At 36.4% G+C, this 26,465-nt stretch overlaps 1 protein-coding gene across 13 annotated transcripts in view; it reads left to right on the forward strand.

The window, feature by feature from the left end:
• The first annotated feature begins 4,199 nt into the window (after nucleotides 1-4,199).
• LOC116176595 (RNA-binding protein Musashi homolog Rbp6) overlaps nucleotides 4,200-26,465 on the forward strand; it is a 207,854-nt gene continuing 185,588 nt past the window's right edge. For 5 of the 13 annotated variants that reach the window (XR_004146470.1, XM_031495236.1, XM_031495237.1 and 2 more), the window contains exon 1: nucleotides 6,808-7,033. Coding sequence is in view for 8 of the 13 variants with exons in the window: in XM_031495236.1 (XP_031351096.1) it covers nucleotides 6,989-7,033 (45 nt within the window). In the remaining 5 variants the exon portion in view is untranslated. Of the gene's footprint in view, nucleotides 4,368-6,805; nucleotides 7,034-26,465 lie in introns of those variants that run through there. The other 8 variants (XR_004146471.1, XM_031495239.1, XM_031495240.1 and 5 more) reach the window with 5 other exon arrangements.

Genomic DNA, 26,465 nt, shown 5'->3' on the forward strand with positions numbered 1-26,465 from the left:
GGTCAATTTATGTGTTTTGTAGAAAAAAAAATAACGAATCCGTACTTACTATTGTGTTCTATACTCGTCTCGGTTCTATATTATAAATTCAGGAACAGTAAACATTTTAAAATTAAAAACTGTCGCGTTTAGAGAGTCGATAACGCCATATGGAATTATGAGATCAAACAAAAGCGCATGCATTTATTATTAGTGTAAGGTTTATTATTTACTATAAGTAATTATTAAAGGCAAACAATAATAGGGAAATGCAAGAACTTTGTTTGATCTCAAACTGTCATGGCACTGATTTTTTTAAAAGCGCCGGTTTTCAATTATCCAAGTTTGCTAGTTTCAAAACTTAAAAGCTATAGTATGCATCGATTTGTCATTTTTAGCATAACACAACCAAGTTGAGGTAACGCTTATGTGCTCGATGTCCGTCGCGTGTCTGTCTATCTGTTTCATCGAGATCTCGGCCCTTGGGCCACATAGAGATTTTGGGTTTTCCCTAATAGTAGGGGAGCTAGCACGAAATCCACTGAACGAGAATGATCAAAATTTTAACCGATGGAGTTCCATTTTGCCCTATCAGAGTATGCTAAAATAGTATATTTAAATCTGTGCTAAAATCGATCGTCTGCCGCCTCAGGTCATATGACTTAAGGCGCTGCGGGTACTTCTTGTGGTACCAATTCTGAAAGGTTGTTTTTCGAGAAAATAAGTTATACACCAAATGAAAACGTTGATAATAGCTCTTAAAAAAATATTTAAAAAAATCGCGCACATTTGATAACTCCGTAAAAAAACAATTCTTAGTCGGTTTTTCACGAACTTTCTACGGATATAACTAGGTTACCGTTGGAAGAATGAAGCTGATTTTTTTACAGACTAATGATAGGTACAGCCAATGACTATGAGAGTGTTTCTTTTTTAAATTTATTCTCTAATTATAAGATATCTTATAATGTTAAGATAATAAGATAATCTTGTAATTAGAGAAAAAATTTAAAAACGAAACACCGTTAAGTCATTAGTAATACCTATCATCAGTCTGTAAAAAAAATCAGCTTCATTCGTCCAACCGTAACCTAGTTATATCCGCAGAAAGTTTGTGAAAAACCGACTAAGAATTGTTTTTTTATGTAGTTATCAAATGCGCGCGATTTTTTTAAATATTTTTTTAAGAGCTATTATCAACGTTTTCATTTGGTGTATAACTTATTTTCTCGAAAAACCATCTTTCAGAATTGGTACCGCAAGAAGTACCCGCAGCGCCTTAAGTCATATGACCTGAGGCGGCAGACGATCGATTTTAGCATACTCTGATAGGGCAAAATGGAACTCCATCGGTTAAAATTTTGATCATTCTCGTTCAGTGGATTTCGTGCTAGCTCCCCTACTATAATTGATAGCTGCTATGGTCTATATTCGCTCATTATTTATCATTTACAGTTGAGTTACGTGGCAACACTCACGAGTGGGTTTTAAAACATTTGCTTCGCTAAAAAAAACTAATTGGACTTTATCTCTAAAATAATTAGGGAAACCGACAATCGGAAATTAAAAAATTGCTATTGAAATTCCTATTGTGCATTGTTCAGTCACCACCCGGTATGTAAAAATCCCTAAATCGCTTCTTGGCGATTTATAATAACTTTCCAGGAATATTCAGGAATTGAGTGGGAAATTTGCATGAATATTTAAAGAAACAACATAGTATTTTTTAGAATTCAAGAAAATAAGTCAACCTCATAATGTAAAAGCATATAATGTGTACATATATGCCATATACAAGGAATATTCTGAATTTCAAACTAATAATTTTAATATTTGTTCTTATTTTTTTTATTTATTTGGCTTCTGATAGACTTCAGAATACCGTTTCTGAATTGCAGCTTTTTGGCTTTTACTAAATTGAAAAGAGCCGCTTCCTAACAAATGCACTGGTCCATAAAAGATAAATCCTTTTTCTACATACTGTAAATCTTCTTTCCTTGACCAAATATAATTATCATTCCTTGTACGTAACGTCTAATACGAAATTATTACAAGTCTTATTACATGACGTTGTGAATATTGCCCTTGGGTTCCTATCTAAATGTATATCATTACATTTCGTGGATGTCGTAGATTACAAAATGATTTCGCTGATTGCGCAGATTGCGCTTCGATTTCGCAGATTGCGCTTCGATTTCGCAGATTGCGCTTCGATTTCGCGGATTGCACAAGGATTTCGCAGATTGCGCTGACTGCACAACGCATAGTGTACACGTATTGCGCAAGTGAATAACCCCTCGGAGCGAGCTAGCGAGCGAGTGGAGCAAGTTTCCTTGTGAATAAGGATTATTTGTGTTTTACATATGGCGTTATACGGACTACGATTGTCATTTCCAATGTCTCCGATGGTTGTAGGATTACGAAATCTGTGAATTTTTTAACTTTTAATTAGAAATCATACACTATCTATCCAGCAAAGAAATGATACAGTTGTTTAATGGTGTAAAAAAATAAAATGTCAGAAAAAAATGAAGGTTTGACATATAGTTGCAGTATCTGTAAATTTGGATGATAAAGGGCCATCAAAAATGAGTTGCTGTCGAGTCGCCTTTGGAAGTTCAAGTTAAGTACGATTTCCCATGTAAACAAAAATTGCAAAGGTGACTCTACAGCAGTAGAAGGTGAAACATCTTTTTAAACAAGCTTGGAACAAAACCCTAGCATATATTCAGTCAGAAAAATTCCCTGAGAGTCGCAAAATATGGTTGCCATAGTTTTTCCTGCAGAAGGAGTGACTTTAAACTTCTTGGGAGGGCTGGAGCCTTACTGCATCGAGTCTTGTTTCGATTCAGGATCATAGTTATGAACCCAGGTTTCATCGCCAGTGACAAGTCGATTGCTAATTAAATCAGGTTCACCTCCACAGCGCATCAAGAATTGTTCACAGGTCTCTACGCGTACACGCAACCTTTGTCATCCCAAAGTGCTCGTGTAAAATTCTGAAAACCTTGATTTCCGAAACTCCTAGTGAAGCTGCTAATTGTCGCTTCTTTTTGCATCATTCAGTACCAAACACATGGTTTTTTTCAACGTCTGAAGTGATCACGTCAACAGGGCGCCCTAGACCATCGTCCAGTGTTTCTTGATCATGTTTAAACAATTTTGGCCACTCACAAATAGTCGATTTAGAAGGGCAATCATCCCCGTATACAGCCAACACTTCAAGAATAATTTTAAACAAGCTTGGAACAAAACCCTAGCATATATTCAGTCAGAAAAATTCCCTGAGAGTCGCAAAATATGGTTGCCATAGTTTTTCCTTGCAAAAGTAGTGACTTAAACTTCAAATTGGGAGGGCTGGAGCCTTACTGCATCGAGTCTTGTTGATTCAGAGATCATAAATTATGAACCCAGGTTTATCGCCAGTGCAAAAGTCGATTGCTAATTAAATCTGGTTCACCTCCACAGCGCATCAAAGTTATAGTTCACAGGTTCGCTTACGCGTACACGAAACCTTTGTTATCCCCAAAAGTAACTCGTGTAAAATTCTGAAAACTCGTGATTTTCTTGAAACTCCTTAGTGAAGCTGCCTAAATTGGTCGCTTCTTTAGTCTTTTGCATTCATTCAGTTACCAAACCACATGTTTTTTTCAACGTCTGAAGTGCATCACGTGCAACAGGCGCCCTAGACCTCGTCCAGTGTTTCTTGATCATGTTTATAAACAATTTTCACTACTCACAAATTAGTCGATTTAGAAAGGCGTAACCCTTCCCGGTATACAGCCAAAACACTTCAAGAATAAAATTTCAATGTTTTATCTCGTTCATCAGATTAGGATTTGTTTGGAAAACAATTGTTCACCCAAGACATCCCGAGAATCTCTTCGATGTGACCATCTTTGGTTTGGCTAGGTACTCACATATTTTCGTTTTCTAGGGCCTAAACACACTGAATAGGTTTTTTGGGTTACATTTTTACCTAAAGAAATTTAATGGGGATTTTATTAAATTGTGCAAAAGCCGAAATTATTTTTCAAGGAACTTGAGAGGCGTTTTCCTGTGATTTGAATTTTTTTCCAGTAGATCAGCCGCGTTTGCAAAACTGTCCCGTTATTTATTGCCGATTTTAAAATGAATACCTACGAAATGTGAATTTATGCGATTTAGGTAAATGCGCAGTCGTACCACATGCGTCTAAACCTGTACCTGTAAGTTTCTTATCTACATTTGTGCGTATTGCAGGCGTCCGCGTCGTGTTTACTCAGCGCGTTTTGAATAATTGTAGTGCCGTTTAATTACGTTTTTCTCGGTTTTTGAACAATTCGTGTAGTTTTTGTAATGGAACTTGGTGCCCAATGCTCCTCTTATCTTTCTGAAATGAAATTAAGGTAAGCGTTTATGAATCTTTTGTCTGAACATTGATATACATGGTCATTAGTATCGAAATTACAGTTGCAAATCGCCAAATAGCAATTTTGAGATAGTCTTTTACCAATGGATATAAAAAAACTCGGAAAAAACCTGCTAATAGGTTTCAAAACTGCAATATCGAGTTATTAATTTTGAAAAAGTACATGTTATTAGAGTAATTAGGCATTTCTTCAACGAATTCGCGTGAAAATTCGCGTTTTGGGTGAAATTTTGCACTTTGCTAAACGCGAAATCATGAATCATACTTGTTATTCGATCATTTCGGTCAATACGTCACGCCAGATGTGCCGCAAACCTGTACCTCTCGTAATCTCTAATCGTTAAATACGCGAGTGTTTTCCATAGATATATCAGTTTATTTTGAATTTTATTTAATGTGGCAATTACGTTTATAAACGCCACTGGTCGAGGAAATAAGGGATTGTAATCAACCCTTTGGCCATTGTCAGAAATAAAAAGCCAATTATTGGGCACAGTAGGTAGTTGGCCCATGTATATAGGAGTAACACTAATTTTTATAGGACATATGAAAGAACAGTTGAAATTAGGTGAAATTTTGCTGGAAGTAAGAGGGAAGTTATGAGATATTCTGTGGAAATAAGGGGATTTTAGAAAAAATATGGTCATCTTTAAAGGAAATACTATTGTTAAAATTGTGGAATTTTGGTTATCTCAAAGGTTTAGTGGCAATTTTTAGGTATTTGTCTACGGAATTTAATTCTTGCTTCTCGGTCGCAATTTTCACTCAAGTTTGCATTGTATTCTCATTTGCAGTCGCAATATTTTTTTTTCTAAAATGTTTCCAGATAATTTCTCTTACTAGTAATTTACTGTAAGACTGTGAGGAACAATTTTTTAGAACATATTTTAGGGGCCAAAGGTTTCCTTAATTGTCATTCTTTAAAAATTACATCCATTTCTTGTTTCGTATAAATTTCTCATTTCATTTTCCTACATATTGGTTGGTAGCTCTTCTCGTATGTAAATGTGAAAGACAAGAATTTTCCTTTGTGATCAACCCCTGCGTTTAGTTTATCAATTGGTGTTTCCAATGTCTCCTACAATGCCTTTACTGAGTCCAATCCTAACCCCAGTATTTTTTAACAATTTTGGCATTTTTCGAGATTTACTTACTATTTCCTTAAAAAATGACAGAAAGGTCTGGAAAAGTGAGGTAATTTTTAGGAAAACTAAATACCGTAGTTTTATTGATTAAACTGAAATGATCGACCCGCAAGTTCAATCCTTCGTTATTAACGAAAAAAATTACAGAGCAACCCCCAAATTTTAGGACTTGTGGAAGTAGCTCCCGGAGGATACATTTTGAACCTCTGATTATTAGAAAAAGTGCTTATTTTGGCCCCTTTTAACGTCAACCAAATTAAAAACCGGTTCTATTTAATTATTACGCCTGCCTTCAATATGACACGGGGTGGGAGGCAAATTGAAGAGAAAAAAGTGTTTCTATTTCATGTGCACATAATCTCTCCACCACCTATACATTGTTCTAAAAGTACCCATACAACTATTGCGCCGCTTTCCTTCTGCTTTAATTGCGATTTGAAAATCGAGGGGTGGGGGCTTATGTTAATTTGGGTAATCCCTTCCTAGGAAAACTGTACCTTCGTATCTTAGAGGCACAGGAAGTGAATACTACGTTGGACACGACACGAGTACTTGAAAAAGTTTGAGAGGGGGGGGGTGAAAGTCGTAATATGACTCATACATAACGACCTTCCAACGGAAGTACTTTAAAATTTTACTACTCGAGGACCTTGAGAGTTTCTTGCAAAATTAATTTTGGGATTCTCAGTGTTTGGAAAATGGGACAACGTGGTTGGTAGTTTGGAGCCATTTCACAATCCTTTCACAATCCAGCTAGAAAGACGACTTTAAATCCCTTGACGTATAGTTGATTTTTCATTTTGCTTATCGAGCGCTTTGAAACGATTTTCAAAATAAGTTCGAGCTAGGAATATTGCAAATGCACCGTAATAATCTTAATGGAATGCCGTTGATTGTTATTGTCGTTCGCATGGGAGCATTGAGGTTTTCCGTGCGTCGTGTTTTTCCGAGGTTAAATCTCTTCCATTTCAAGTGTTTATGATTGGAAAGCGGAATGGAAATGTAGGTGACATAAAGGAAATCGCGTGCTTATCGGCGACGCGAGTCGAAACTTTTCGTTTTTGCCGAGAGTCTCGGTGGTTTGCATTTCGGGCCCTGTCATTTTAGTCGCGGAACTTTCTTAGCAAACAAAATAGGAGGTTCCGAAACTAGGAAGTAAAGCTTTTGGGGTGAGGGGGTTTTTAGTGTCGCGGCGCCATCGCCACCGAACGTCCAATCGGTCGTCATGGATACGTTCTGAGCAGATCGCGCCACAAGCATAGTCAGTTCCCGCCATTCCGTGTTACGCCGCGCACACACTAGGTCACGTGTAAAGAGCGCGCGTGCGACGATCCTGTTCCTGATCCAGAAGGTCCTGTCACCCGGGCAAGAGCTAGAGAACGCCCGCGCTCATCGTCGATATATTCACCACTTCGACGTAAGTCCATGAACTTGCCGCCGTTTGTTTGCCCTCATGCATGCTTGTGATCTCATCCCGTTTCCAAATTTGAAAATCCTCGTAAGTATCGCACTTTTCTACATCTTTAATGCACGTTGCGTGTTTTCGTACCACCTCTTTTTTGTGTTTGTTCTCTAATTGTGTCTTGAATGAACAGCATGTGGTTGTTGCAAATCGGTGGAAGCTCACCCCCTCCCCTGCGAAATTGTACGGCGAAATTATCGATTGGTGGTAATATTTTGTTGTGCCTTTCCCGACGAAAGGGGTTTGAAGAAAATGTAAAAAGATATCGCACTACAGATTTGCAATTCTAATCTTTCAATTAACTCCGCAGGAAGGCATGCTCATTAATTCAAAACTTTCATAATAATATTGTTGTTCTGGAATACACGTTTACGATTACTTACAGTCACCGAGCTCGCCCAATTTAGCAAATGCCGGAAGAGACATTTTTTGGGCTGCCAATATTGAACCGGCCGGCGGTCTAAATCAATTCGCTTAATTGCGGGACATTTCTCTCGCCCCATTTTTTTTGTCAAAATAATCGCTTCCCATCCCGTCTCCTATATGCAAGCGGTGTAGTTTTTTCCTGAACTACTTTCAAGAGGCATCGTCGAAGAGAAACCGTTTTGTTTTTTATGCCACAATACGCAGAAAAAATTAATGGGCCAAAAGAAATATGCGAGAGACCAAGAGCCAAATACCGCTATTATCGTGGCGTCTCTTGTTTATACGTCGATATTTCAGGAATTATTTCGCACTCCAGCTCCAATGCAGCACCCCCAGAAGCTTTCGGGGAAGAAACAACTTATCTGCAATTTGAAAAATTGCATTATTTATTCGAGTCCCCCACGGAAATAGGTTTTTCCCGTAATATTTTATGTGCGAATATATAAAATCCCGGTTATACATTTCCCAAAGTGGTCTCTATAAATAGAGTAAATCGTTAGCGTTGCACGAGTTGCCCTTTATCGAAATTCCTCAATCTCGTGCAGTTGTGATTGAATTCAAAATACTAATTCGTCTCCTTTAAATAAATAAGCAAGCATGAGCCGCCCCGGAAAAATAATCGATGGCGGCCCGACGAAAACTTCTTTGAACTCTTTAGTTGGTCGCAAGAATAACATCGTTTGCTTATTTTTATGCTTGTGTTCGTCCTTTGTATCGCTGGCACGTGTCCTGTTTTGTAGGTTATCGATTTTGGAGATTTACAAGCGAAAAAAAAATAGGGAAAAGAAAGGACTAATTTATATCGGGGCGGGTTTAGAAGGAGAAACTTTGTGTGTTTTGAATTGTACGAAAACGTAGTGGAAGTTCAAGATGAGTTGAGTTTATCTTGTGTGCTCTGGATTGTTCCAAGTTGAACTAGTTCGAGCGTTAGTAAACACCCTACCGAGCAGCTTAGTGTCCCTAGTTAGAGATTAAGTCTTCAGTCCCCTTCAGGTCACCCTTAAATCTCCCATTCTTGGACTTACATTAAAATAGGATTGTTCCGGTACTAGCGTGTTTGAATTTCCTTAAATTAATGCCGTCGAGATTTTAGTACAACATCAATATGGCTTTATTCTTGCATTGTCCTTTGGACAATCCATTTGTTTATCTCGGCAAGCGCTGAGGATAAAGCACGAATATACACACAAAATTAAGGGACACCATTACCGATCGAAAATATACCTACTTTAATAATTATTAATTGTTTGATCAAAAAGATTTATTAGAACGAATAAAATGCTTACTTCCTGTGCGTAACCCGAAAATCTTGTAGTGAAGAATGGACGTGGAGTTTGACTTAACACATTTTTAAAATGAGTCGACGCAGAAAAGAAGTTGAGTAAAAGCTACAATAACGCAATGTTGGACACACTTAGTGACAGTTGTATCAAACTTCTGGTCTGCATGCGTGCGATTTTCTACAAATACATTCTTGATATCCATAATGTAACACCTGGTGAGGAATCTAAACATTTTTGCTCAACCTGCAGCTTTGACAAATTATATTGGTTTTCTCTTAACGGAGGGCTCGATCCAACCTATACTTTTTTAGGTTGGTATTAGCAAAATTTCACATGAAAGTGAAATAGAATTAAAGCTTGTAGCTTGTGAGTCCAGAGTGTATAGAGCATTTAATCCTCCAAAATGAATGTGGACCTTATTATTTTGAATCTTGGGTTTTGAGAAAAACCAGAGTGCCAAGACGTGACAATTTCATGGTGTCCGAAAGTACCTTAGAATCTCTAGATTCTTCAACGCTTGTGTTTCTCGAGAGTAGAAACCAGACACTCGTCGCCATCTTGGATTTTGGACGACGTCGTGACCTTGGTGAACGGATTTCCCATCAGAATAATGCTATGGAAGATAGCGTTAGGATGCCAAAAGAACACTTTTGCGTTCGGAATCTTATTTAGTTTAAGTTAAGTCTCAAATTTTATCGAAATCGGACGAATACTTTAGGAGATGCTAAAAGGGCAACGCTACTCTTAAACAACGACAAGTTGTTCATTTCAAATTTTTGAAAAAGGGTTCAAGTAAAACAAAAAAAAGGTTCATCCGCGTAAACTTTTAGGAAGTCAGAGATTAATAAAACTGATAACGCGTGTGTGGACGATTGAAGACTAACGAGAAATAGAAAGTATTTATTTTACACTGTAATTAGAAACTTGGTTTCCAAACGTTATTCAAAAAGCAATTGGCAATTGAGTGGTTCGTGTCGTGGCTAAAGTAAAATGGGTTCTTGTGCTAGCCTTGTTTGCAAATACCTACAACCTTATAAACTTCTCTCACGCACATTCCAATAAACAAAGACGTAATTTAAATGCGTGACCTCGTTTTGAATTTCTAGATCTCCAATTGTCCCTTTGATCCTTAGTGTCTGTGGTTTACAAGGTGTAGAACTTTTAGGGTTATTGACACTGTCTTTTCTTTTTAAATTTATATGGCCTTTATTTTTGAGTGGACGGGGTTTCATCCAAGGATGCTCTACCAACCCAACCCACTATACACTTACAACTATCCATACCCGAACCCGGATTAGAACCAGAGACCCTTAGTACCGCAGCCGAGCTTCAACTTTTAATATACTCTTCTGAAAGGTTCCATATGGAGGTGATTTTCCGTCTCGAGCGAAGGAGATTTTGGTGTAAATTACGGGAGGATTTAAAAAGATTCGGAGAGATCTGAGTAAATGTGGATGAGATTGAATCTTCAATATTTTTTGCTATACGAAAAAAGCAAATTTAACAAACCTATCATGTTCGAATAAAATCAAGCAAATGCCTCCAAGGCCATTAATTTCGGATAACTCCCAGTGATTTTACTGTCTTGTTTATTTGGCAAAATGCTTGTCTTGGGTGCATTATTTCTACGCAAAATACTAGAAATTGATCTTGTTTAAGGAGGTTCGGCAGTTGTCCCAGACAAATCCTAGCAGTTTTTTCTTGGGATTTTACCGATTACTTGTCGTTCAATGTTTAAACATCAGTCACGAAGATGGGTTTTGGGGTTCTAGGGCAGGATACTAGGGACGATCCAACGAGATCCAAATTTGGGAATCAAAAGCAAATTTTTGACAAAGCAGTCTTTGTTCCTTGATTATTTGTGATGAATAATCCCTGATTATCAATAGGTAGGACACAGATTATTGGTAATTTAGTGCACTGAGAGAGAGAGAGAGAGAGAGTAGAGGTTTGTTGCCAACTCGCCTTCGGCACAGATTTTATAACTATCAATTTTTTAGAAGTTTAAAAACAGATCCAAGAAAAATTTCAGCACAAATTTATTTACCTCATCAAACCTTCACTCTGCCTAGGTTTTAAAGCTATAGTTTTTACGCGGAAATTTAATGACATGCCTAGCAAGCAAACCTAGGTCTAATGGGGTAACTAAGAACTTTAAAACGATCACTTTTTTTAGAAGTTTAAAAACAGATGTGTATTATTGCCTAGCGATCCAAGGATAATTTCAGCACAAATTCACTTACCCCATCAAATCTTTACTCTGCCTAGGCACTAGTTTGAAAGCTACCAGTTTTACGTGGAAATTTAATCACAAACTTGTTTTAATGGCGATAGACCCGAAGGCGCGCAACAGTGATTTTTTTAAAACCAGCACCTAGCGCGCCTAAGGGGAGTTCGGCAGAATCCTAGGCAGAGTAAAAGTGTAGTGGGGTAATTCAATTTTTTCCGAACTTGCCTTCGGCTCGGTCGACACTGACTTTAAGACTATCACTTTTTCGAATGTTTAATAACAGATCTGTATTAATGCTGTTACGTTCACTTTGGCAAATGTAACAAAATTATCTTGGGATAAGCACACGGTAAGCGAAGTAGAGGTGGGTCGGGGTGAATTTCGGGGTTCTTGTATACTAGCAAAAACGAGGCAAGAAGGAAAATGTGATAATGGTAAACCGGATAGGCGCCACCTAGTCACTTTCAAAAGAGAGGAGAGAATACTTACCAAAGGGGGAAACCAGGCAAACTATAAGATCCCTTGGTCTGGTCTTGAAAAGCTAAAGGAATAAAAGACTTGATAGGGATAGAACATAAACAATAATTGACGTCACACTAGGTGTAACTTAATCAATAAACTCAAAAATATTACAAATAGGGCACTGTAATATACCTGGTATGTCAATGTTTGACTTTAAATGATTTTTAGTACAAGAAGATCAACGCGTAGTCACAAAAAATTGTAATATCAAATGGGGCTATAATCGTTATGTGAATATCAAACAAATGTAATATTTACAATTCGATTGTATCGAAAGCCAGTATGTAATCAAACGTTATATCAAGGAGTCGTCGAAAATATCAAAATTGACCTTTGAATTCTGATCGTAGCGGCCGTCTGAATTCAGAAGGGCGCGTTCAGTCTAATTTGCAACAGATTTGAACACCAGCAAACAAATGAGAGAGGTAGTGAATAGCGCGGCACATAAAATATTGCGTAAGCAATTCTAACGTCTGACACACGGCAATCGGATATAAAAAACTGTAATTAATACTCAAAAAGAATCAATAATTCGAGTGGATTTACACTAGCAAAACCAAAATTTTGATCGACCACGGAAATACTCTACGATGCACAAATAACCAAAAAGTACAACTCGTAGGTAAATAAGAAGGAATAGAATTTAATGCAGAAAGATACAAAGCGTGCATTCTAACGGCAAGATAAAGAAGTAAGTAAAAGAAACTTCTAACACTAGCATAACTTCTAACGGCAAAACAAAGAGCTCAGTGAGAAACCTATACTAAGATAATAACAAATTTACTACAGGAATCAACTTACATCTAAAACTAGTGGATTACTTTAAGTGAGAATATAAACAAGAGTATAATCCTACCATAAATTCACTTACCCAATCATTCGGCTCGCTCTGCACTGGTTTTAAAAGCAGTGCCGAGCGAGCCGAAGCCGAATTCTACACATCCCTTAAATCACGGAAATAAAAGTCGGAGTATACGCTTCGTTTTGTGGAAAAATTTTAAACTTTGACGTCTTCCGTATGCAAACGTAGCGAGGAACTTTCGGCCATAATTAATTAAATATCGTGTATGTTACATATATCATCCCTTATGCTCTAGTGTCATATTGCTATTAGATGCAAATACTTTCTCGATCGATATGCTATCTTTGGAAAAACAAGAATTTTTTCCATTTTTCAGTAATATCCAACCTTTTATTTAAAATTAGTTGCGAATCGAATTGGAGACTAAACCAGTATATTGCTTTAAATTGAAACACAATTAAAACACACAAAGTTTTGTTCCTATTTTACACGATACGTGGTATCTTGTGCGAAACTAATAGGGCTTCTAGTTTTTAAGTCCAGGATTGCTAAATTATTATTGAGGGGTAACTCGAGTGCGCAAAACAGTTCCGATATTATTAAATCTGTTACTTAATGTACCCAATTTTAGATGGCACGCGCCATTTTTTTTAAATTTCACAATTTTACACGCTCACATTATTGCGTAGAGTTGGTCTCGCGCAGTCTCATCTAAATTAATGGTATAGTCTTGAAAAACAAATAATGAAATTCATTACAAACAATTATTAGGTTTTTAGGTGCATACCTTAAGATCAACCAATCCAATTAACATACTCGTAATTATATCTATCATAGAGCCCGTTGCAGTAATTTTCTTCTGTACTGTACAAAGCACACGTTTGTCAATTTTTCCCGAATGACAGTCGCAGATCCATTTTCGACGTGTCGATAAAAGACCCGTTAATTTTCCTCATACGACACAAAGAATATTTTGTTCGAGAAATAAGAATGGTATCGTTAAAGTCATTTCGCCTCGATGACTGCACAATCGACATCGACACATGTCAATGGCGACGATTGTACCGTACGGGCAGAAATTGTATTCTTCGTTACGTTTAATTCAACGCTCTGAATTGCGATTGGCATTAATTTTTCTAATTTAAGACCTTTCGTGCCGAGTTATTTAAATTGTGTACTATTAAAGTGAAGCTTGACTACTTTATAACGGTAAAGGGACGTGAATATCACACCCACATTTAGTTACATTGTAAAATAAAGGCATTCTTCTTCGTTGCTTGTCCCTTTTGTTTTATACGCTCTCATTCAATCATCGTTATTACCTAATTTAATACTAAAGAATGATAAAGATCGATGTGTATTGGGTTAAATGACAGAATTGGGTCTGAAATTATGTTAGCAATGATTTGTGTAATTTAATAACATTCCTATGAAACCTGTAATTTGTAAAATTAATTTTCCCAAGTGTATTGTTCAAATATCATTTAATTTGTACATACATCAAAGGATAATGAAACGCCACACTTTATTATGGTAATTCATTCCCCAAACGTACGCCGTCATCAATTTTAAAGCGCCCAAATTTTTATTTTCCTCTCGATAAAAGGGCGAAGGAAGAGAAGCTGACGTGACCGTTTTTTTTTCTACGGTTTACTTTAGATGATTACATTTTGGAATTTGATTAACGAAAATGCATGACATATAATTTCATTACGCTCAGATTTACGAAAAACAATTTTTAAGTAGGTGAGTAATGTACGAGGAAGAAAAAACTGTGCCGAGCTAACCATGAAATTAAGTTTTTTTTCGCCTTATTTAAATTTAGTGTTTGGCACTCGACCAAAATGGAAGTTTAAAATGAAAACAATGCCAATGCTCCTCCATCTCATTTAGGTGGCAAAACTCCTCTTCCTTCCAATTTCTTTGCTAAATGTTAACTGAAATAAACGAACATTTGTCCATGGTTTCCAAAAATAAAATGCGTGATTCCTTTACGACTTCTACTCGTAATTTTTCGCTTAATATTCAATTTCATATCCTTCCATGGATTTCCATCGCTCTTCAAAGTATTTAATATCAATACCTACCTTGTGTCTTTCGAATAACTTAATAAAAATGTTAGGTGGCTATTTGAAAAAAAAAACATTTCGGTGCCGTTGCGGCGCTCCAAAATTTTTTTCAAAAATCCGCCACGTTATTTTTCGTTTCCGTACGCCTAATATACTCAATCCACACACGGAAAAATGTTCTTCTTTAAAAGTTACTTACAATGATTTAAAACGATTATGAAATTTTAACATGTCCAAAAAACGGTGACCAAAATAGCCACCTAGCTCGAGCTAGGAAGCTAAAAACTGGTTGCAGATAAAACGCAAATTCTCAATTGTGGGCGTTGTAACGGTGTATCAAATATTTCTGTTTCTGTAATCGGTATTGTTTGAAGGTCTACCAGCAACTCTCTCATTGCTCTTGAAAAATGACTTACAAATTCACCTTTAATCCTCAATTGTGGGAGTGTTAGTAACTTTAAAACGTCGTCTGAAACTATTTTGCGATTTGCAGAAACAGCTGCTGCATAGTAAAAAATTAAAAAAGAATTTAAAAACTTCCCATCAGACATACTTTCTTTAGCTTCTTTCATTAGAGATAAATCACCTAATCTATTTGGGTGCCTTGAATTGCTCTTAAAAAGGTACCTCTTTGACAACTCGTAAGTTTCTTCTTGCGTTGACTTTCGAAATTCTCCCGCAAAAAATTATCTTAAGGGTTAAATTTGAATTAATTTTAAATTTTTAATAAGTTCCCAATAAAATCTTCCAGAATCCCCATTTTTATTTGCCTAAATGTCTGCTACCTACACTTTAAATGACCCGAAACTTTCTTAAATTCTCTCGCATGACACCTTCTTACAACATTTTCTCGTAAATTCCTCAGAATTTCTTTTAGAAAACTCTGTTGTACTTCCTCTCAAGCTTCTCCTGTGCTCTCGTTGAATTTCCCACAAAATCCTTTATTACTTCAACTGAAGCTGTTTCTTTTGAATTCATTTTGGATTTTGAATCTTGAATTCATATTAATAATAAATGGGGATAAGTTGGAATCCCATATGAGTGGACTGTTTTATTGGTACTTGTAGCAGCTTGCTGAAGTAATACCTTAAAGTCCAAAGTTGTGGAAAAGACTGAAAAAATCGCTGGCCATTAAAAAAATTCAAAACGGTCGCCGTTTTCCAAAATTGAGACACAGCTCAACTGTGGTATTTGACGTTTCAGATACATCACAAGGTTGATTATGAGCATTCATTCCAAACTTCGTGTTCGTATCATCATTTGAGAGACACTTATCATTAATAATAGTTAATATGTGCATGATCTGTGCCGCCATCTTGGAAAACAGCGGCCATCTTGAATTTCTTAAGTGGCCACCGTTTTCATATACGTAAAACAATACTTTTATAGGAGCATTCATACCAAATTTCATGGTAGCATCATCATCTGAACGATTGAAGCATTTTCTTGCATTTATCGGCGCCCATTACGTAGCGCAAAAATAAATTAAGCTGAAGTTTCAGCGTCTGGATCTTAAAAACGGCTACTCCAAACGAAAAACCTTACTGCCAAAAGTCATAGAACATGAAATTCTGCGTAGGAAGAGCGAAATTTTACATAATCTTAAAATTAACCCATTTTTATATGTAGAAATACCAATGAAAACGTAAAACTATAAAACCTGCTGAACCTCCCCGAAGAACCCGCTCTATGTCATCCGATACTCTTTATTTTTTGATGAGACAATGCCAACAACTATGACAAAAGAGCGCTTCTTATTAAACGAACATAATAAGAAACGCCTTATCTCATGTTGAATGAAAAATAATTATGTCGTGGAGGGTATCAGGTTGAGCAGGTCCCCTCGGTTGTTATTACAGTCATAGAAGAGTGTAGTTTCAGGTGTAGACGGGGATGTCGAGGAAGACATTGATTTGTTGGTTCTGCTGAATGACCACATAGCGAAGGGAAGTGAGCAGGAGGATCTCTTCACCAATATTTTCCTTACGAAACCTGGAAATGATATCCAGGATACAACCGTTCACACCCCCAACAGTTCTAAGCTCTTTGAAGAAGCCAAAAGACATGTGTTATTTCTTGACACCTTCGGTGCGTGTATTTTTTTTCTGCGGGGGGAAATCAAATTTATAAACCTGTTTGAAAGAACGCCGGCTTCCAACACGTAACCTCAGAGTTCGTGGATCCTAACGCCACCCCTGATAAGTTTGCTGAAGCAGGAGTGAATTTCATTGTGTTTGTACACGGGTGGCTGCTCCAAATATTTAAATGAAATTTTCCTTTCCAGAGAGCTTTATCGAAGATTCCATGTAGCTACTTTCAACTTTATACTTTCTGGCTCTCTTTCAGTTTTTGTATTTGATTAGGTGCTTTTTCCTTTCTGTTGTATGTCTTCATAACCTTTTTTTGTCGCTTTCTTTTCTCTGTGTTTTTGGTTGCTGATTAGTTCATAGGCTCAGGATTTTAGATCTGCTTGTTAGGTTGATATGAATTTTTGGATGTGCCATATTGTCCTGCCTTAGTATTTTAATCAATTTTCTTTTTCATCCCTTTTCCATGATACCATCTGTTAAATTCACATTCTTGTAAAGCCTTACCGTTGAATCAATTGTTTCTAATAATTAAAATTGCCCTTAAAAGACAATTGAAGGAAGACATTTGTACAGGATTGATCCCACTTTCATAATAATAACAATTTGTGGCAGAAAGACGAAGACAGTGACTGTTTAACGTACGCAAAAGAAGCAAAGGCAGACATTTTACACCTTAAATAAAATAAAGAGAGTGGAATTAAATATTTGTAAAGTCGCTCTATACCTACCTACGTTCGTGCCATTGTTCCGTTCGGTGGGGTTAAAAAAAGACATGCTCGCGAGACTAGATTTTCGTTACGGGTAAACCGGTAGGTATACAAACGCAGAAGAAGGACGTAATTACGGGGACAGCTGACGTCGTGCCATCGTGCTCCAGGACTCGCATTGTTGTAGCCTGGCTCGGTTTTGTGATGAATAGTTCAGCTGGGGTCCCCGAGCATTACGAACTTTCGAATGGAATATTGAATCAGTTTTGCTCGACGCGCGTGCATTTACGACTTTCTGTGCTTGTTTCGTTGTGTCTCGTTGCGTGTTGTCTCCTTAAAATTTCTGCGATTTGTAGGCTCTCCTTTTAAAAATTTAAATTGCTCAAATGTCCTCGTCGGTTCGTGCTGGTTAAAGTTTGTGTCTTTGTTACGACATGGTAAGTGTACGCGATTAAAGCTCATGCTTAATTGACAGGGCACAAAGGATAAAGCTCGTTCATTTCTGGCTGTAATATGTATAGGTAATAATAATAATAATAATAATTCAAAGACCGATTTGCATCTATAACAAATATTGATTACTTTACTTCGAATTTTTATGCAGTAGGTTTTGCACTTATGGCTCTGGTCCGATTTTTAGTTTTTTCATCTACATCAGGCTCACATAATTTTACCTTCCTTGACTTTTTTAGTTCCTCCTAGATTTTATCTATCGAAGTTTTTGAGTTTCTTGGATTCCCCGTGTTTTTCAAGTAGTATAGTGAATTCGTAGAGTTCCCCAACTTTTGAGTTTCTTGAATTGCTTAGTTCGTCTAGAGCAATTTATTAAAAAAACTCTCTATTCTCTATTTCAATTTTCCAGAACGTCTCCGATATTTTACGTACGAATTAGACTGATTAAGAGCAAATTTGGAGATTCTATTAGTACCTAATCATGCTGAGAATTTTTTTAGAAATTTCTTTCAAAATCTTAACATCTTATAACAGATATTTAATCTAATCCTTAAAAATCCCTTAAACCACTCATGCTGGTATATTACTAGAAATGTTTTTAGGAACCTCCTAATCAACCCTCTTAAGAAAACCTAGGAATCGTCGTTGGAAATTTTACTGGGAGTCTTTTAAGACAAATGTATAGAAATGTCTAGAAATCATTTTTTTAAATAGTCCCTTATAAACGTTTGAAATCTTCTAAGCAACCTTCTCAAGACACTATGAGCATTTTCTGCTGGGCAGGGTTTTAGCCGAGGGTTCGTTAACAATCCCAGTTCATTAGAAATCTTAGACATTTAAGCTTAGTAGAAGATATTCCTCGAATGATCTTAGAAGTGGTCTTAAATACCTTATTATATAGATTATGAAACTTTAAAAATCATACTCGCTATTAAGGCAAGGTCCTCAGGGTCAGTCTGAAGATTCTCCTTCTCTTTTTTATGAATCTCATTTCAGTCTAGAACTATTCTTGAATTTCTCCTAGAAAATAAGTCATCACAAACATCTTCCTAGGATTACCTAGGAATCCATTAGAAATCAGCATGGATTTTTTTTCTTAAATATCCTCTTATGTCTTTGGTTAGTAAACTCTGTAAAAATATCCTTTAAAAAAACTTTACATAATAATGAGGTGAATATAAAAAAAATGAAACTAATATCACTGACTGGATGACTTTAGGAGGTAAATTAATTTGCTTTGTAATCAAATGTTTTTACTTATTCTCCAGTTTTTAGACTTAAATGAATTATTCGAAAAATGAATTAATAAATATGATTTTAGCTTTGGATGAGACTTTGGCATGGCTACCTCGTTATTATGTAAATTACGTATAACTTATTTAAGATTAGAATATAAAAACCAGGAAAACCAAGATATTTTGAAAAATATCAGAGATGGGTATAGGACATTATTATCGAAAGTTGAAGGTTTTTGGAAAAGCTAAAAGATGCCAGAAAAATATACAGGGTGTTCCATTTAAAAAAGTGAGATTTTTTAATATGAAGTTGTGCAACTTTGGACCTACCAAAAAAACACCCTGTAAGCTATTTTTTTTAATGTTTCATAGTAGATGTATTTATTTGACTTTTACTTAACCCAGGATAAATGATATAAAACCTGGAATCAAAATTTATAATTTTTGCAATATACTGACGCTTGCAAATGCTCAATTTTTCTTACAAATCGAATTATCTTTAAAACTACTAGTTTTTCGGATATTAACAATATAATAAAAAAGACGTACAATTACACGTAGAATTTAAAAATGCATTCAAATACAGATTTATTTAAAAAAAATATACCATTTTGGTATAATTCCAAATATTCAGTTTTTGACAAATTTCCAAAATTTAAACAAATTATCAACATTTACTAGAAAATGCAATGTTACTGAAGTCGTTTTTGGAGATTTTTCATTTTGTGAGCTTCTTTTTCAATAGGTAGTATAATTTTTTTTATTTCATTAGAAAGTATAGATAAAAACCGAGAAAATGACACTAAATAGAACTCTCTACGATAAAGGTCTAAAGGACAATTTTCATTTAAAAAAAAAAGTTTTTAAAGACGAATATTTCGGAAACCTCTTAATTTTTTATATTGAAAGAAAATCATTTTTGCGGAAATTGACAATAAAAAACAAAGATTTTCCGCGATGTTTTCGGTTATATGAGAAAGTGACTCAAAAGAAAGTTGTAGAGTTTTTCACGATCTACCTACAACTTTCCCCTTGAACACTTTCGTTTCTGATCTCAATTTTTGCCGGCAATTGCCGTCATACGATTTTCGCCCCTTTTCACCCTCCCCAAAAACTTAGTCCCACTCTCCTGCTCACGTATTTATTTTGTTTTGTATTTGTTATGGACCATTTTAACATATCCACTTGGCAAAGTTCCAAAAAATGGTTAATTCGCCTGGACTAGAATTAGCCGAGAAAATCCAGACTTGGAAATAATGATATTAAAGGGTTAGTTGATTTCTGTTTTCATTGGTTCAGCTTTAGATTTGTGGACTTCCGCTGTTACGCTTATTTCAGTAAAGTAAAGATGTCATTTTTAGCTTTATAGGCACCGTACGCCCAAAAAAGGTTCTTTGAGATTCTGAAAAAAACAAGCGTCTTTTTTTATCGGTAGTAGAAAACTGTAGAAACTGAACAGAAATCCAGCATTAATTCTTAAAATAATACCTTCGTTGATTGCTCACGTGAGGACCATAGAAGATTCAGGATTCAGGTAGACTGTGGAATTGTAAGAACCAATTGTACCACGAAATCATCAAATACTGTAAAATATTAAACACAATTTTAGTTCCCCACCCCCACCTTTCTCGAGCTGTTTCCCATTGTCTCGAACCCTCTTATTATGTATTTTCATCTCCTCTCCCCTTTTCGTTCAGCAAAAGCGTAGGTGCGAGTATGGAGGTCGCAATAATTTTCGAGGCACATTTTTGGGATTCTCATTAGTTGTCCGGTATATCCTTCTTATTCTTTTATTAGGTCATGAAGTTACGTCTCCCTATAATAAAAAGAGCCGTTAAGGGCGAACTTATTCAGATAGTAACGCGTACCTAGAACGAAATAAATTAATAATATACCTATTCGGGTAAATTTCATATTATAGTTTTGATAATGATCTGTTATAATTTTCATTATAATGGCATTTTAATGTAACCAGCATGATATAAAACGCAATATGATTCGGTTTATATTTATGACATCGGTTTAATGTATACTTTAGATGTAATATAAAATGGAGCTTTGCACTCGATTTATGTACTATTTTAGTTATGGTTAATTGATCCAATTAAATCTATATTTAGTTATACGAAAAGTATCGTGCGACATTTTTATGTACAAAAAGCTCGCATTATTCCCGAAAGGGATGGGGGCGAACAAAAACAATGGCTTCAATCGTGATATTGTACATTAAAATACGATTCAACTGACAATCCTCAGTGGAGACTGTGAAAGATAATGATACACAAGCTTGGAATGAAATGTTTCGCAGATTTAACGTGAAAACCGATCAACGGCAGCAAAGCTCGCTAATGAACTGTGAACCCTGATAGCTAAACCTATATCCATCTTTGTAGAGCAACACGAAAAGTCCATATTGATATCTTTGTTAGTTACGCTTTTATCCTTATCATAAAGCCGCAAGTATCCTGTGCGAATTCGACTATATCTCCACCCTAAATGCAGTAGCAGCGGAACAAGCGCAGGTGATATAAACCTGCCTGCCGAGATAATCTCAGCCCTTCTCCACCTACATCCCTTATCGTCGTTATTTCTCTGTACGTATTTAACTCAAAAGTTAGTGTGAATTGCGTTTCAAAAGTTAATGTTTTCCATAATTATCCCGTCGACGTTTTTCGTAATTAATCGCATTGTCAATAGTATTATTAGCTGCTACCGATGATTAATGGATAACGTATTGAATTAACGTATGCACAGAATCATTAATTACACGTTCCGCTTGTTTTAATTATCGTAGCGTGAAAGAGCCCCGGCCGATTGCAGAAATTATACGATATATCGATTGTTTTCGCACATTATGCGAAAATTGCATTCGGTTAAATGACAAACAAATGAGCCGAATGCATAAATACCTAATTTAACGCTTAGCGGGCCGGCGAAATTAAGAACGGGGGTGGATCGTTTAATTCTATATATCGGCAATCTTCCGCGTCATTGACTTGTAAGGATTGTAATTTAGACAAGGCAGTTGAAGTTAGGAAGCGTGAACTGAAAATGGTCAGTTTAGAATCTAATCTCGTATTTTATTACTGTAAGGATAACGATTCGGGCTCGAGATACGGTAACGATTTCCACGTATGGGGGCACCTACGTCTTATTTTAATTCCGACTTTTATGCTAACCGCTTTCCGGGGGACAGTTTAGTTTTATTTTCGAAAATCAACGATCAAAATATGAAAGTCGTGCGCTCAATTCTCTAAACGAAGTGGCACTCGACTTACCAGTCATTCGAAAATGTTGACTTCTAACAAATTTCCTTTAAAATGCATGTATATACTCCATCCAATACAGCTTCAATGCCATTTTTTCCAATGAAAAATCATTAACCCTTATCGTTGATCTCCTTACACCGCGGGCGTTGGATATTGGAAAGACTGTGCGTGAAGAATTTTTGTTCCACACATCGGTGAGAAGTACCTGGTCACCTTTCATGAAATGGTGTTCGATAATAGATAGCAAAAATGAAAATGAACTTGGACTCTATACAGGGCGATTCAAAATTGACTGCAAAGATTTTAAGGGCGTATTTACCAGGCAAAAATAATAAATTTTTGTTTAAAAAATCTAAAAACCTTTCAGCCGATTTAAATAAAATTTGCTTATTTGTCGTCATAAGGGCCTTTCTTTGAGAATAAAATTCATTGGATAAAATCGTATTGACGCTCTTAAAACCTTTGTACTCAATTTTGAATCACCCTATATACAATTGGGTTTCTAAATAAATACGGAAAGGGCTAATTCTTTGCCTTATTTTATAACTAAAAATTTATATAAACATATTTCCGCAAACGCTTCGTTACTGATATGTACAGGGTGTTATAGTTCTACCATACACTTTATAATTTAAACCTTTAATTTATAAACACATATGCAATACAATTTTCAACACCAAAACTAATAAAAACAAGATATTATCCAAATAAAGTAAGGGACTTTATTGGACCATTACCTGCCGAAATTCTTTTTTTTCGATAACGGTCACAGATACCAAAAAATTACGAGACCAAAACAGTTTCTAAACAAATCAGAAAATCAAATTCTTATTTTACAAACTACCAGCGGCGCATCGAAAAGTTCAGGGGTAGAAAATGGAACCTGACCTCCGAAAAAACAAAACCCTATAGATTCCCACCACCATTGGCGTAACCAAAGATGCAAGCGCTTCAGCGTAACGTCAAATTTCAGCGAGATATCTCAAAAACTGCAGGAAATATAAAGGAAAAACTGGAAAAAGAGTTAGCCCCTTTCGTATTTACATCATATTTAGAAACACACTGTATAATCAGAAAAACTTTAGTAACATTTATTTCATTATTTTTTAGTTTTTTACTTATATTGCAAAGTTAACTTTTTACCTAGATCGACAAGTAGCCACATAATCTTTTCATGGATTGAAAAAACTTTAAACAGGATTTAAAGGTTGGCCATGCTACTCACATGATTAAATTTTTAAAGGGAACATGAAATTAACGCATTAGTAAATAAACTTCTGATCACAGAATTGATCAATATCTAAAGTACATGAAAATACATTAAAAATCGGTTATACTTTTTGAAAATGTTAATTATTCTAAAATTGGGCGATTTTCGCATCATGGATGGACTAAACGTTTTTCGCAAAGAACATATTACCGAGGGGTCTTGGGGGGTATTCAATAATCCCCCCCCCTCCCAGTACATCGGACCCTCGACAAAGGAGGGGCTGACAGTTTTTTTTCGGTTACCCCTAACACCCCTATGGTAGTCTTAGCGAAAAGGTAATCAAAGCTTTGTATATGTTGGGGGGTATTGGAATACCCCCCACACTCCCAAATGCTACGTTCTTTTTCAAAACCGCTCAGCAGCATTAAAATTCTCATGATGGCTGGAAAAACAATTGAATCTTCCTTTCCTTAGGAGTATTTCATTCTGCTCAAGATGGTAGTCTCGTCTCGAAAAGTATGGCGAGAGTGCTAAAGGTTTTTGGAAAGGAACGTATATACCGGGGGTCTGGGAGGTATTCCAACGCCCCCCAGCAGAGAACACCCTCCACAAAGGAGGGCCCGATAGTTTTTTTCTGTATTACCCTTAGCACCCCTATGGTAGACTTAGCGAAAAGGTAATGAAATATTATACTGGGGGGATCTTCGATACTCCACCCACAGACACCCCCGTGCTACGTTTTTCTTCAAAATTGTTCAGCATCCAACAGGTCATGGTATTTTGTGGAAAAGATAGTCGAATCTTCTATTCCTGAGGAGGTTTTCATTCTACCAATGGACGTAGTTTTGTCTGGAAAAGTAGCGCGAGAGCGCTAAAGGTGTTCGGTAAAAAAGGACCCCATACTTTTGTCTCTATTACCCCTAGCACTCGTATGGTAGATATTACATACCCCTCCAGACCTCCCGGTGCTACGTCCTTCATCAAGGCCGCTCAGTATTTAACATTCTCATGGTAGTTGGGAAAAACAATCGAGTTTTACTTTCTTGAGAAGTATTTCATTTTGCACAGCAATCGTCTAATCGTTTTTGGTAAAGAACGTATTACCGGGGGGTGTGGGGAGTATGGATTATCATTATCGTGATAATTGGGAAAAGCAATGACATCTTCCATTGTTTATTCCGCACAGGATCGTAATCTTGCCTCGAAAAGTATCGTGAGAGTTCTAAAGGTTTTTTTTTGGGAAATAACGTACTACCGTGGGGGGGGGGGGGCTACCAGAGAGTACCCTCGGCCAAGGAGAGCCCGTTTGTATTCTCTCTATTACCCCTCTACCACTCCTATAGTAGTTTTGGCGCAAATGTAATGCATACTACCCGCAGACTTCCCGGTGCTACGTTTTTCTTCAACACCGTTCAGCATTTAAAATTGTCATGAGATTTGGGAACAATAGCCGAATCTTCCTTTCCTGAGGAGTATTTTATTCTGCACAGGATTGTAGTCTTGTCTCGAAAAGTCTCATGGGAGCGCTAAAGGTTTTTGTACCACAACGTATAACCGGGGGGTCTGGGAGGTATGGAATACCCCCCAACACGAAGTATTACCGGAAAAGTGAGCCCGATACTTTGTTCTCTATTACTCCTAACATTCTTATGGTAGTCTTATTGAAAAGGGAACTCGAAAGGTAGAACCTGCGTGAAGACAGCAACCAAAGATACCAACCGTTTCTCCGAAGATGCCCGAATACCACAGAAATACAAAAAAAATGTAGATTGCGTCCACCTTTACAAACAAGCAATGCGCGAATAGTTATCACTTTCTAGTTTGTGCAGAAAAATACTGCTATACATATCCAATAAACAAATACGAAAATAAGACAAATATTAAAGTAAAGATAAATAATAGACATTGATGTACTTGATGTAATTGACATGGCTGTGACTTCAACTGCGTGAGGCGGAATGCTAACAAGAAAAAATGGAAAAAAAATAATTTGGATAAAAAAAGAAGGAATAACCCACCTGTGTGCCTGAACCAGAAGTCACCTTGGTGGAAGCGGTTTCTACGACGGCGGAAAACTCTTGCAAATATCTTGCCCTCAATTGATGCGTTTTTCAGGATAGAAAAATATTGCAGTTCTCAGCCTGACTGAATTAGATGTTCAGGGTGGAAAACTTCGAGGTAAAATATGATACATTTTTCACAATGTGTTTACTGCATACAATCATGTAAACAAGGTGATGTACTAATTCTTGGTGAAAACACTTGTTTTGTGTGCTTTGGAAAAAATTGTAAATCAAAGTATAGATACAATTTTTGAGATTGCGGCTATTAGGCTAAATTTGCAAAAACCTTGGGGGTTCTATGTGACGCAAGGGGTTGCAAGAAATTATTTTTGCATCTGTTTATTGGATATGTATAGCAGTATTTTTCTGCACAAACTAGAAAGTGATAACTCCCCCGTTTTGCCGTATTCGAATTATAAACACATTGGGGGTGGATTTCTATGTGACGCAAGGGGTTGCAAGAAATTATTTATGCATCTTTTTATTGGACATGTATAGCAGTATTTTTCTGCACAAACTAGAAAGTGATAACTACCCCCGTTTTGCCGTATTCGATTTATAAACACATTGGGGGTGGATTTCTATGTGACGCAAGGGGTTGCAAGGAATTATTTTTGCATCTGTTTATTGGATATGTATAGCAGTATTTTTCTGCACCAACTAGAAAGTGATAACTACCCCCGTTTTGCCGTATTCGATTTATAAACACATTGGAGGTGGATTTCTATGTGACGCAAGGGGTTGCAAGGAATTATTTTTGCATCTTTTTATTGGATATGTATAGTAGTATTTTTCTGCACCAACTAGAAAGTGATAACTACCCCCGTTTTGCCGTATTCGATTTATAAACACATTGGGGTGGATTTCTATGTGACGCAAGGGGTTGCAAGGAATTATTTTTGCATCTTTTATTGGATATGTATAGCAGTATTTTTCTGCACCAACTAGAAAGTGATAACTACCCCCGTTTTGCCGTATTCAATTTATAAACACATTGGGGGTGGATTTCTATGTGACGCAAGGGGTTGCAAGGAATTATTTTTGCATCTGTTTATTGGATATGTATAGCAGCATTGCTTGATTGTAAAGGTGGACGCAATCTACATTTT

This window comes from Photinus pyralis, unplaced genomic scaffold (genome assembly GCF_008802855.1).
Source record: "Photinus pyralis isolate 1611_PpyrPB1 unplaced genomic scaffold, Ppyr1.3 Ppyr1.4_LG7, whole genome shotgun sequence".
NCBI classification, from domain to species: Eukaryota; Metazoa; Arthropoda; class Insecta; order Coleoptera; family Lampyridae; genus Photinus; species Photinus pyralis.